This window comes from Oryzias latipes, chromosome 3 (genome assembly GCF_053564925.1).
Source record: "Oryzias latipes strain Hd-rR chromosome 3, Olatipes_Hd-rR_3.1".
In the NCBI taxonomy this organism is placed as follows: domain Eukaryota; kingdom Metazoa; phylum Chordata; class Actinopteri; order Beloniformes; family Adrianichthyidae; genus Oryzias; species Oryzias latipes.
Window position 1 is genome coordinate 39,567,602 of NC_136239.1, and position 12,489 is coordinate 39,580,090.

The following is a 12,489-nucleotide window of genomic DNA, read 5'->3' on the forward strand; positions in this document are numbered from 1 at the left end:
CAGTAGTGCTCCAACAGACTGTTAGAAAGACCTACAGCTCTCACTTGTCACAGCATTCAAATGAGTCTCTATTTGACCATAATAAGCTCAAATGTCTGCCATTTGATTGGTTTCTCAGAATGTCACTGTTGTTTCTACACTTTCAACCTCAGGCTGTCATTTAAATTTAGCGCCCTTTCATCTGCTAAAGTATTCAGATGTCTCCCACTGTTGGCTGTATCAGAAATGGAAAGCAGTTCATAAAAGTGGTGGACCGCTCAGTGCTGAGGTGTGGGAACCATCACCTCATCGTCAGCGTGGTTGAGCCAACAAAACTAAACGTTTGTGGGTTTTTTGAGATGTGAAAATCTAACTGAACTATTTCAGGACAAGGGAAAGTGAAGGCGTTGGAGAGCTGCAGCACATTAGTGGAAAGTGAGTTAGGACAATAAAAAGTCCAGAAGAGACTTCAAGGTGTTGCATAATGTCTCTGAATCTTTGCTGGGGCGTGTATGAAAACAGAAATGTACCAATTACCACTGTAATTTCTACAAACTTTGTCCCTAATAATTAACATAATCTACAATATCATAATGTGCAAACATGTATCATAACTAGAATTCATGTTAATACAAATTGCAGCAGGTTAGGTTTGTTTGCAGCTTCACACATAATGTGATTCATGCTGAGAATGCTACAACCAATTCAGGATCCAACATTAATGGAAGCCTAAAAATAAAATACATAAAACTGTTTTGAAACGATAAAACGCATTTGTCGCTCAATGTGCTGCACCGTGCAGCCAGTATAGCTGATTGGTAGGTTTGGTCATAAAAACCCGGGATTACTTTCTACTGTCAGCCCATCACACCGTCATGAGAAACCCGCCGTCATGTGAAGAAACCATGTCAGACCAGACACCATTGAAGATCGCTAACGGTAGGTTTTTAATGGGTGTGAAATTGTACACATTATGGAAGACACGAGCTCAACATAAGGAACACAAGGAGAAGAAAGCCTTTTAGCACATTCATTCAGACAGTAATCCACTATATAAAGTCTTAAAATTCACCTCAATTTTTCACTTTTTTTCATCAAATACTATTTTTTTTCTTTTTTAAATCTGCTCTAATACCAAAACTCTTTAGCTCAAAATAACCCAACAGCGTCGTCCTGGGCCGTCTGTTAAGAGTTCCCCCGATTAGCTGCACTGACTGAATGGTTTCCGATTGATTACGTGACTAAAATAAAGATCTTACCATAAGCTGAGAGAACCACAGCAGATTCTCATGAATGGCATTGACGCACCAGGCCTGTGCCACCGCCAGCACAACTGCCATTAACAGTCCCGTTGTCGTGGTAACACAAGGTTCCCAAGGCCACCAGACCAGAGTCCCTGAACCGGAAAAGGTGGCGGATGTTCCCGGCAGGCAGACTCCCTCTTGCACTCGGCTGGACCCTTTTGACCCGAACGCCGTCCCAGCAGGTGATCTTCTGTCACCGACTTTGTCTGAGTGACCATAAGACTCGCTCGGTCTTTTTCTCTTACGACACTCCATTGCCAGAGAAAACTCACACCATCTACAAAGCCTTTGAAGGTTTAAGGAGATAAATCCAGGCAGTTAAGACAGATTTTAATCCATAACTTCTCTAAAGCTGCATGTTTTTCTCTGCTTGAAGTCTCGCCAAACAAACTAAAAAAAAGCTTTATAATTGGACCAAGTTTCTTGCCAAAGAGAATGTGCAGAAGCTATCTTGGAGGTAATGAGCAGCAAGTGTTGATTCCAATCCACCTTGGAGTTTGCCAAAAGAAAAGTAATCCTTGGCCTTTTACCAAAAAGGATGAGAAGATGCTTACTCCAAAGTTTATAATCAAGTCAAAGTCAACAGGCGCAGTGAACATGTTCCCATGTTCTCTGTTCAGAGGCCACTTCCAGCATTTCTGTCTGTGATTCTGTCCTCTGGATAAAGCTCTGAACAATCCTTAGTGACTCTGTGTTTGAAGAATCCATCACAGACACCGAAAGTCTTCGCATTTCCACAAAAAGCATGGAAGCCTCCCGAAAAAGCAGCTCATCTGTTCAGCGTGAGGAGGAAGACGGATAAAAAAGCTGAGCCTCAGTAGGTCTATGAACACCAGAGCAGACTGTGGATAACTGGAGCAGCAGGAGGAGGGACGGGAAAAAAAAAAAGAAGTGACCTGTTGTCTATAAAAGCTTGCATGCACGCAGGAACAGGAAAAAAAGAAAACGATGGGATGGGGGTGGGGAGCTTTGAAGGGAACACGCTGGAACATCAGTCGGAAAACATGGGAAGCATTCGTCAGAGTTTGTGGCTCTGAAACTGCGACTGTAACCGAACCCTGTGAGGCGCCGGAGCTAACGTGGACGAGAGCGTACGGCCGATAAACTCAGGAAGTCGTCCTGAGCCGGCTGGACCGATGCCCTAAAGGGAAACGTTGATTCCAAGATACTTAAGAGGTTTTTTCCCCTTAAAAAATGAGGGGGTGAGGAACACCAAATGTTAAAATCTGCCTCCCACACAGGCTGCCTGGGTACTGTCAACAAAGAAGTTACTCCTTCCCATACTTTTTTTATACAACATCTGTCTCCTAGACAGAGAGGATCTCTGACAGCAGGAAATGGAGCACATCCTATTGGCCACAAAGTTAACAGGAACCTTCAGAAGTAAAGCCAGCCGCCGGTACAACACATGTTCTGTGGTCTAAAAGGCTAGAGACAAACTAACAAGTTTATGGATGAATGTTTCTATTCTCCCTCATAACATTTAGAACTGCGGGTTTGTTGTCTGTTGATCCACCATTTTAAAGTTGCTGTTTAACCCTTTAACAACAGTGTTTAACTTCTTTCGACTAGCGTAATTCTTCAGCAGATTAGCCAATTAACCTCTGCAAAGCCACTTTTCTCTGCCTCAGAATCCGCTGATTAGGGCTGCAACTAGTGCTGCACGATATGAGGAAAACTCGCGATGTGCGATATTAGTGATCAATACTGCAATGACGATATACATAAACAAATAGCAAAACAACCAAAAACATTTCCATTTCACTGCAACAGTTTAATTTAAATAAGAGTCAAAATAGCTTGAATCCTACTCCAAAAGACCCTCGTCTATATTTACGGTTTACCATTTATCGGGATTTTCGCCGACTTTTGCAATATACATATTGCACAGCTTAAAATTGCGATAACGATAAATTTGCCATTTATTGTACAAGCCTAGCTGTAACGAAAATGCCAGTACTCGGATAATCGCAATCTAGTTCGGAAAATTCCAGTGTGAAATTTGGCTACGTCCAAGATCGCTTATTCATTATACAGTAAAGTGTGGTAAAAATAGAATTCGGGACCAATGTATTTATTGCTCTGAAATGTAGAATAATGTTGAATTTTAAGTTTATGAAATAAAAAAGCTGAATGCGCACTGCAATGGTCACCAGAAGTGCACAGCTCTTCAAAATAAAGTGTCGGTGAAGCCTCCATTTTTGAAGTAGAACTACTCATTTTTTCTTTTTTGTAGTAAGAAAAAATGAGACTGAAGTTCCGTTTACTGATAAATGTCCTGAAAAAAACTCATTTGCTTTGACACCAGAGCTTCAGCTCCAGTGTTTACTTTCTTTTTTAACTATGGTAACTCTTCATCAGTTGGTGCAATTAACAGAATTACAGAGGAACGTGCCTCTACGGAGACCTCCAAGTGTCAGTGGTTAAAAAAAAAAAAGAATAAAATAAACATTTGGATAAACCGTGCGCATGGATTGCTAAACCGTGACCATAATTTGTCCAGACCAATCACTATCTCATTTTTCATCGGACCAACATGTAGCCAATCAAATAGTGTGACATCATCACTAGTCGCAGGCTGTGTTTGGGGGGCCTGCGCATTTGGTCTGGACAAATTACCGTACGACCATAGAAGAAGAAAATGCAAGTTGCGTTGTGAACAAAGCTGCGGTTTAGAGCGAGATGCTCCTCTAAACGGGCTTTTATTATTGTTATGATTATTATTAAGTGCATGTTCATTTATACTTTTTAAATCCGTGTGGCCAGTGCTTTGTTCTTGGCCCAACTGACCCGGGGGTCAGAAGGGTTAGGATTAGGTTAAAACATGCCAACAACATTTAGCCGTGGTTGAACTTTAATAACATCAGCCTTTATTTTGTCTGGACCCGAATGGTAACAGAAGTTCACATGATTGTTTGCACGGTTACTCAGGACTGTTCATTCAAAAGGCGCCTCCGCCCGTCCCAGAGCCGCTCCTCTGCTTGGAGATACCAATCTCAATTTAAATAAGACTCACGCAGAGCAGCCAGACAGACTGCGGTCCCAAGCCTCCTCCCCTGCCTGCAAACACGAAGCTGTTCAGAGACACATACGTGCAATGTGTGAGCGCAACAGTACGAGCACAATTGAATAATCCGTAGCACGGTCTTTTTTTTTAACCACTGGTACCTGCCTGGAGGCCTCCATATGCTGCCACTTTATGGCAAAAAAAAAATTGATAGCCAGACTTTCTTTTACAAAATATGAACTAATTGCAGAAATCCCAAATGAAAGTAAAACTGTTTTTGTCTAACTCTAAAATAGCAGTTTTAAAGATGCTGAGGATTGCAAACAGCTTGAAGTTGACTTAACAGGTCTAAGCAGGGCTGTGGAGAGCCTGGAAACACCATCATCTAACTTTATGATGGAAGAGCAGTTCCAGGGTCATGACCTGTTCCAGGGTCATGACCTGTTGGCTGACCAGTTCAAATGGAAACTCAGGTAGGAGGAAAATGCCACACCATCTGAAGATCAGCTGAGCCTTTTTTAAAGTGAAATGTTCAAACCAGAGACATTCCAACCCAAATCTGATTTCTTTAGCAGATTGAAAAGTATTACTTGGATTCTTCCTATAAATGTGTCTGATCGATCAATTCAGTCGCCGCTTTGTAGAAGGCATAAAACATAAAAGGGTTTCATGGTTTCCTCATTGCCAGATGTTTTTGCTGGCACAATTGCAGAGGAACATCTTGTGTCCCTGACGCATGAAGAGGATCCTCATCAACTGATTTTTTCCCTTTGTCATTCATTTTCCCTTAAGGGGTCTTCAAGGGAGACCACCCCATGACTAACTCATGGAATCTGACTTCCATTTTCCGACAGGTGCCCTTCCTGACCCCACCCACTGCATTCACTCGGACTTGGGATCAGAAGAGGGGAACACTGGACAGCGCCCCCATGTGGCTGCAGTAGCTTACAGCGCTTGTTATTCCCACACAGTCTCCCAATGGTTCATGGGTTTACCAGGCCCAAACACTGAGATTGGCCGTCCACATCCAGGAACAGGCATTGTGCATGAACAGTACGCCGCACGCAGTGCCCAGGTTCCAGTACAAAAACCACATGGGCGTCCCACCAGGCCCAAACGACGGGCCAGCCACCACCTGGGAGTCCCTACCCAAAACAGCCCAAGAGAACCCCGTCTAATGCTCCCGGCAGACCACCAACCCAGCCCAATAAGAGTCCAGCAGAGAGGAGAGGCAGGACAAGGAGTGCCGTTCTTGGCAAACCTCCGCTGTGCCCAAGGTCCAGGACAAGGCCCCCACACAAGCATCCCACCAGCCTCAGACGAGGCGCCAGCCCCCGCCTGGCAGTCCTGAGCATCACCCAACCCTAGACACGAACCACCACCCCTCCCCCATCCCCCATATAGTAGACCAGTTTATGGGAATGCTTTTGCAGTGAGATCAAAACTTCTGACAAGATCCCAAACTTCACAAATAAAGAACTCGACCGGCGGTACTTAAGTGCACTTTGCCAGCTTATAATGATAATGAGAATCTACCCATAAAAAAAGGCTTAAACGAGAATAAAATTCAATATGGCTGACAACACTACAATAAAAGAACTGCTTTTACTCCATAAAAGAGCCTGCAGGGTTTTTGTTTTTTTTACTAAGTACCATAGATGGTATGAATAACTTAATTTTCTCCATCTAAATTTAGTAAATCATGAGCTCCGTTGGCTGTGGAGCAGTGGGCACGACTTGAGCCCTGCTTGAGTTTTTAGAGCATATCAGTACAGATGGAGTGCCGTGACAACCTTCAGAAGAGACTATTCTTTTTGTCAGTAATGGTCCTTTTATTCTACCACTGAGACACGTGTTCTACTGTCTCCAATGGTTCTCCGGGTTCTTGATCTTAGGAGTTGTCATCTTAGGACCTGTTGTCACTCAAAGTCTTCTTCTGTCTTCAGTTAGCTCAGAAACCCATCCGTCAGGCTCCGGTAGCTGTTTCGGCTAGATCTGAACGTCACGCCAAAGCCAACTCATCAAGTGCTTTTTTTGATGTCTTTGATTTTATTCGTGGCTGGGCTTCTCTCTGGGGGGGGGGGGGGGGGGTCGGCCCGTTTTTTACATTAAATTTGCGCTAAATTGAGGTTCAACAAAGGTATTGGGTTCTGTTCGCCATTTTTTGAGGTTTCCGAATCTACAATTCCAAAATCAAGTGCCGGGAAATCTCCCAGAAGTCAAATGTGCATCGATGCTCACTCGATTGGTGAACATAGACCACAATGCATTGCGGTTGACTGATTTATCATTGGAAAAAAACATAACTACATTCATTTTTAATAAATCATCATCAGAACAGGGTGGATTCATAAATAGTTTTAGCAAAAATGTTCATATTTATTAGGTTTTTACTTCGGCACATGGGTGACGTGAGATTTGCCGTTTTTAAAACAAAGTAGTGTGCGTGGATGACGTCAAAATCCAGGGCACTAGATTGTCCTGCACTCGTCTTTTAGAGGTTAGGGAGAAGTTTGAAGACGGTGCTGCTGAGCTTTTTATTAAAGACCCAGAAAAAGTAACCTGGGAATATCTGGCAATATATTACCTAAGGAAAAAAGCACAAACCCATGAACTAAAATGATTCTCCGAAAGCTTTGTTCTGATGAATACAGTCAGTGATGAAGTCTTCCCACTGCTAATGTCACACATCTTACTTTCTGTAGAAACCCCACCTTCAGCCACAGGAGCCGTGCTCATTTGTTCCCCAAAAGCCTGCTGTTTGATGGGAAAATGTCTTCTTGGCTTATGGCTTGTCATCAGAGAACCGCCGCCCACATCAGCAGCCCCGGCAGGTCCCGGTGAGCTGAGGAAAACCTCGGAATGTCACCGCGTTTTCTTAAAAGTGGAGACATTTACCTTGATGTTGGAGAACCACAGGTCGTTCTCATGCAGCGTGGCCACGTAGATGCAGCACAGCAGACCCAGTCCGACCGAAACCGACAAGCCAACAGATGTCCAGATTATTGAACCCCACGACCAATCACCTGCAGGAACACAAAAGACACAACTGAGACATTCTACAGAAAAAAACTACAAGAGCTAACAGTATGGTAGTTCTGGAGAAGCTCTTGTTTTGTTACGGCCTTTCACCATGAGAACTAAAAGCCCACTGGAGGGTGGAAGACAAGACTTTTGGATACATTTAAGTACTGCTGGTGGTCTTGTGTTGTTCAGACTAGTCACATGTCCCAAAATCAATATTGGTCTTGCTGCACTAAATCCGACACTTTATTAGCAAATAATTCACTGGAATGTCTTGAAAGACCCACTCTGATCAAGAAAAATGCTGTTTTCAGGGGTTTTAAAGGAGATGGGGACATATGTATTTACATATATGTATGTACATATTTGGGGCGGCCGTGGTGCAGCGGTAGGGCGATCGACCCATGATCATAAGATTGCAGGTTCGATTCCCGCCTTGCACGCCCATGAGTCGAAGTGTCCTTGGGCAAGACACTGAACCCCACCTTGCCTCTGGTGGTAGGCAGGCGCCTGTGTTTGGCAGCGGAGCCGCCAACAGTGTGTGAATGTGTGAGTGACTGGGTGAATGGGTCTGTGACTGTAAAGCGCTTTGTCCTTGTAGGAAGTAAGGCGCTATACAAGTATACGCCATTTACCATGTATACGCCATGTAAAGAAAATTACGCTTAAAATTGAATTTGTGATGATTGCTTTATTGAAATCGTCGTGAGTCAGGAGCAGAGGAAAAAAATGCTGTTTGAAAAGATCATAGTTGTAGATAGCTCTGATACTGCGCGCCGTTTTTGTTGCATTAATTATGTTAGGTAGGGGGGAGCGAGGGGCTGTGAGATAGCAGGAAAACTCAGAGGAGAATTTCTAATGAATTCCTTGATGCTTCATGACAGATTTTCCTTCATTTTGGCAAAAAAAAATGAAGCTGTTGTTGAGTTTATCTGAAGGCCACGTGATCTGCTCTGAGGTCAGATGATGACCTCACAAGCCTGTCAGATCCCTCTGGCCTGCTCTGGAAGTGATGCAACAGCTGTTTTTGAAGCAACATCTGCGTCAAAAAGTGTGGGGTGGGGTGGGGGGCACTCACTCACCCTGCAGGCTGCCCTCTGGGCGGTGGTGGGTGCAACAGTTGGGGTGCTGCGGCTGAACTTCGGCGGCAGCAGCTGACTCCTTCCCTTTGCTGGCCCTCCTCTGTCGCAGGGTGGTCATGATGTTGGGAGGCGGATCCGTGCGCGCGCCGCCCTGCACGCGGCTCCAGCCAAAGCAGCACGCGCCCGCTGTTGTGTTTGTTTTTCCTCTGTCTGCAACCTTTGCTTCCCTCCCCGACGGCCGGGATGCACGCGCTGGGACGCACGCGCCCGCTCGCTGAGGACCTCCCGCTGACGTTGCTGTGTTAGATTCTGGAAAAGCCTACATTTTATTCATCATGACAAACAATTCAGGACAATCTGCCATTTGTTTTGAAATCATGTGACAGAGATGCTCGGAGAGATCCGGTTCCTTCTCAAAGATAGATTGGTTGTGTAACGCGGACAAAACGCTACAGATTTCTGACAGAAAGTGTGTTTTACGTTAAGAAAAACCACCGTGATTTTCGCGATGGAGTTTGTCTCTTAGCAACGAGGACGACGGTGCATAACGAACCTCCAGGCAGGCTAACGCCGCCGCGGTGGGCAGGACGCTCCGTCTGCTCCCTTCCACCTCCACCTCTCCTTCTCCTAGTTCCACATTCTCCCTCGTTCTTTATTTCTTTTCCTCCACCTTTCTCTCCGTCGGCTCTCAATTGTCGATCCGTTTCTGCGGCACTCACGCGCCAAACCGGAACTCCGCCAGACAGCGGCCTTCAGAATAAAAGCACGATGGCGGCTTTTGTTTCAGAAAATTAGGAAAATCCTGACTTCTTCCCTATGGATGAGGATTAGGGCCTGGGAGATAAAACACGAAGAGCTAAAAAGCATTCTGACCCCCCCCCCCTCAGAATTATGCCTTTTTTCTCAGAATTCTAACTTTTTCCTCTCAGAATTTTGTCATATTCTTAGTAATCTGACTTTAATTTGAGATTTTTCATTAAATTCTAACTTCAGTCTCAGAACTTTGATTTTTTCCCCTCATAATTCGGACATTTTTCTCAGAAATCTGACGTTTTGGGGGGAATTCAGACTAATCTCATAATTCTGACTTTTTTTTCCACAGAAATCAGTTTGTTATTCAGATTTGATTCTTTTGCTCTCAGTATTCAAATTTTTTCAGTTCTATTTTTTCCGAGTTGTGAATTTTTTTTCTCAGAAATTTGACTTTAATTGCAGAGTTCTGACTGATTTTTTTCCCCTCAGATTTCTGACTATTCTCAGAATATTGATTTTATTTTCTTAGATTTATCACTTTTCCCTTGAATTTAGACTTTTTCTCAGATCTCTCACTATTCTTAAAATTCTGACTTTAATCTTTAAATTTTGACATTTTTCTCAGAATTTTGACCCCCCCCCCCCCCCTCAGATTTCTGACTTTCATCAGAATTTTGACTTCAAAGTCTCACTCCAGATCAATTTGTATCTTTTTTTAAAGCGTTTCCAGTGGTCTGTTAGTTATGATGATGCTATTTTTAGCTAAAGTAAATAAGCCTGTCCTTTTGTAAGACATATTTTCTGCAAAAGTTCTTCAGAAAATCGCCTGTGAGTTGTGGGCGGGACTGTTGGCGTGGAAGTAACCCTCTGCTGATATCCCATGATCCCTTAACATGCTTTTCCGCTAGCTCAAAGCTCCTTACAACTGAAAGCTAACATTAGCAGTTCAACAAAAATGGTGAGTAATATTGGAGAAATGCAGCAGTCGAGTTTGAGCCAGATTTTAGCTCGGACAAGGAAAACAAATGCGTTCATGGATCAATGTGTCTGCAAGAGGATCCATCAGAATGGAGCAGAGCAGGGAGGCTTTGGGCCTTCCATTACAGTTGTCTTCCATCATGAGAAAAATGCTGCAAAAACACTCTTCAGTAATCCTCACTGAAGCTTGTATTGATGATTTCACAATCTTTGTCAATGATGATACTAGTATCGACTCAAAAATTGCGGGGGGAACTTTTGTGCTTCTAAATTGTATCATAAAAGTTTGAGTCTTCAGTCTTTTTTTACATCACCTCGATGCTGGAGAGAGTCCTCTCGAATCCTCAGGTCTCAGTCGGCAGGAAATCCAAGGAAGACGACTGATTCCAGGCAGCAAAGCTCCTCAAAAGTTCGTTTTACTTGAGCTGAAATGTTCTATTGTTTTGTGCAGATTCCATTAAAACTCAGCACGAAATGCAGATGTCATTCAGGCTCTTCACATTCATTCCAAATCAGTCATGAGCAGCAGTGGTTTAAGAGCAGAAGCAAGCGTGTCAAACTCATGAAGGTGCTTTGCTAATCATCAACATTTTTGATCATGTAGAAATAACTTATTTAAATAATATTTAGTAGAAAGAAAAACAGCTTCGGACAAAAAGGTTTATGGAAGCAAAACATATAAAACAAAGAGGGATTCATATTTTTTTAAGAAACACTTGAAGAACCTGACTTCAGATCAGCGTTAAAGCAACTCTGACTTTATGGATCATGTCAAAGATAGATATTAAAAAAAGTCCAACTTAATCATCCGATAACATCAGAGATGAGTTATAATCCTATCAGACTCCTCTTCGTTTCGTTCCCACCTTCATCTTTTATTTACTCTGAAAAAAATCCCCCTTCTTAAAAAGTGGTCCTTCTTGTCTGAACTTCTTGTTGCCGCCTCACCTCTAATGATGTTGAGGCACACCTGGTTTTTATTGGAGATGACGGCGTCGTTATTGGACTTTCCTTCTGCGGCTCCTCTTCCATCGCCACGCATATGGGGGGGGGGGGGATTTGTCTTTGAAGAACTGGCATTGATGTTTCTAAAAATTCCAGGTAAAAAAAAACCAAAGTAGGTCAACCTGAAATTCTTCTGATTGATGCTGACATGATCTGACCGCTGAGCACAGAGCTGCGTCCAGACTATTCAGAAAACTTTGTTAAAGAGGACCAGAATGAAGGGAAACCTCGGATCCAAAAAAGGTTTTAGATTCAGGAAAACTCTGTAACAATCAGGGGTTGTTGTTGATCATTAATTAGGCTTTATTCATTTATTTTTGTGTGCACAGCCCTTGAAAGTGCTACATAAATAGAGATGAATTTAACCCCGGAGAAACCACAGGCTCAGACTTTTATGTCTTTTTCATTTTATTTATTTTGGCTATTTTTATTTTTTATGGTACTGTTAATTACTGCAACCCAAAAGAAACAAAATAAACTTTAAAAGTCCAGAAGAAAAGTGTTCTTGGGTTGTCCATTGTAGAATTATGTACTCATCAGTGTAAATAAAATGGATTTTATTTTTGGCTTAAATGATCTAGAAAACATTTTCTTGTGTAATCTACTTTGTTTCTTCGGTTTTTAATTTGACAGATTTATTAAAATTCATTTCTTTGAAGTTTTCTTGGACTTCAAATATTTTTTTTCTTTCACAAAATCAAAAATACTATGAATCTGATTTGATACCACATTGAAATTGTGTTATTTCATATATTTGCCAATCATAGATTTCTGCAAAGTATAAAAACTTTTAAATGATATCTCTTGTACTTCTCAATGACACACATGTTTAAAACATAAAAGTTATAATAGATTTTTAATAGCTTTATTTTTTTAGTCTTGTACCTTGGTGTCCCTCAGGGTTCTAGTCTCGGCCCCCTCTTGTTTTCTGTGTATTTGGCCACTGGACTCAGGTCTCATGGAATGTCTTCTGTTCCCACAAATGTTTCCCACATTAATCTGTTAACATAAAACGGCTTCAGTTGAAAGTGAACTCTGGTGTGGTTCGGTAGCAGTGTGAAAGCAAACAGACTAACAAGTGAAGGAAAGTGAAAATGCGTCTTCAGTCGTCAAGCAGGCTGCTCTGTTGGGAAATGAACCGAGAACCAAATCAGAGGAAAGAGGCGAGTGAAAGCCCAGGAACTGTGGCTTACGATGAACGGTGTGATGTGGCGGCCCATCCCGGCGTTAACATTGGGAAGGCGGAGCTAGGGACAAAAACTACAGATGTCCTCAGGGAGGCGTCCTCGGCTCCAAAGCAGTTTTCAGCCCACATTTCCAGCCGTTGTGACAAGCAAACAATGCTGTTCGGAGATCA

At 42.8% G+C, this 12,489-nt stretch overlaps 1 protein-coding gene across 9 annotated transcripts in view; it reads right to left on the reverse strand.

Moving 5' to 3' along the window:
* dpy19l3 (dpy-19 like C-mannosyltransferase 3) overlaps window positions 1-9,143 on the reverse strand; it is a 63,822-nt gene extending 54,679 nt beyond the window's left edge. For 4 of the 9 annotated variants that reach the window (XR_013654958.1, XR_002872999.2, XR_013654956.1 and 1 more), the window contains exon 1: window positions 1,239-3,956. Coding sequence is in view for 2 of the 9 variants with exons in the window: in XM_020700926.3 (XP_020556585.1) it covers window positions 1,239-1,538 (300 nt within the window). In the remaining 7 variants the exon portion in view is untranslated. Of the gene's footprint in view, window positions 1-1,238; window positions 3,957-7,004; window positions 7,317-8,396; window positions 8,716-8,949 lie in introns of those variants that run through there. The other 5 variants (XR_013654961.1, XR_013654959.1, XR_013654962.1 and 2 more) reach the window with 5 other exon arrangements.
* Between the last annotated feature and the right edge of the window lie 3,346 nt (window positions 9,144-12,489).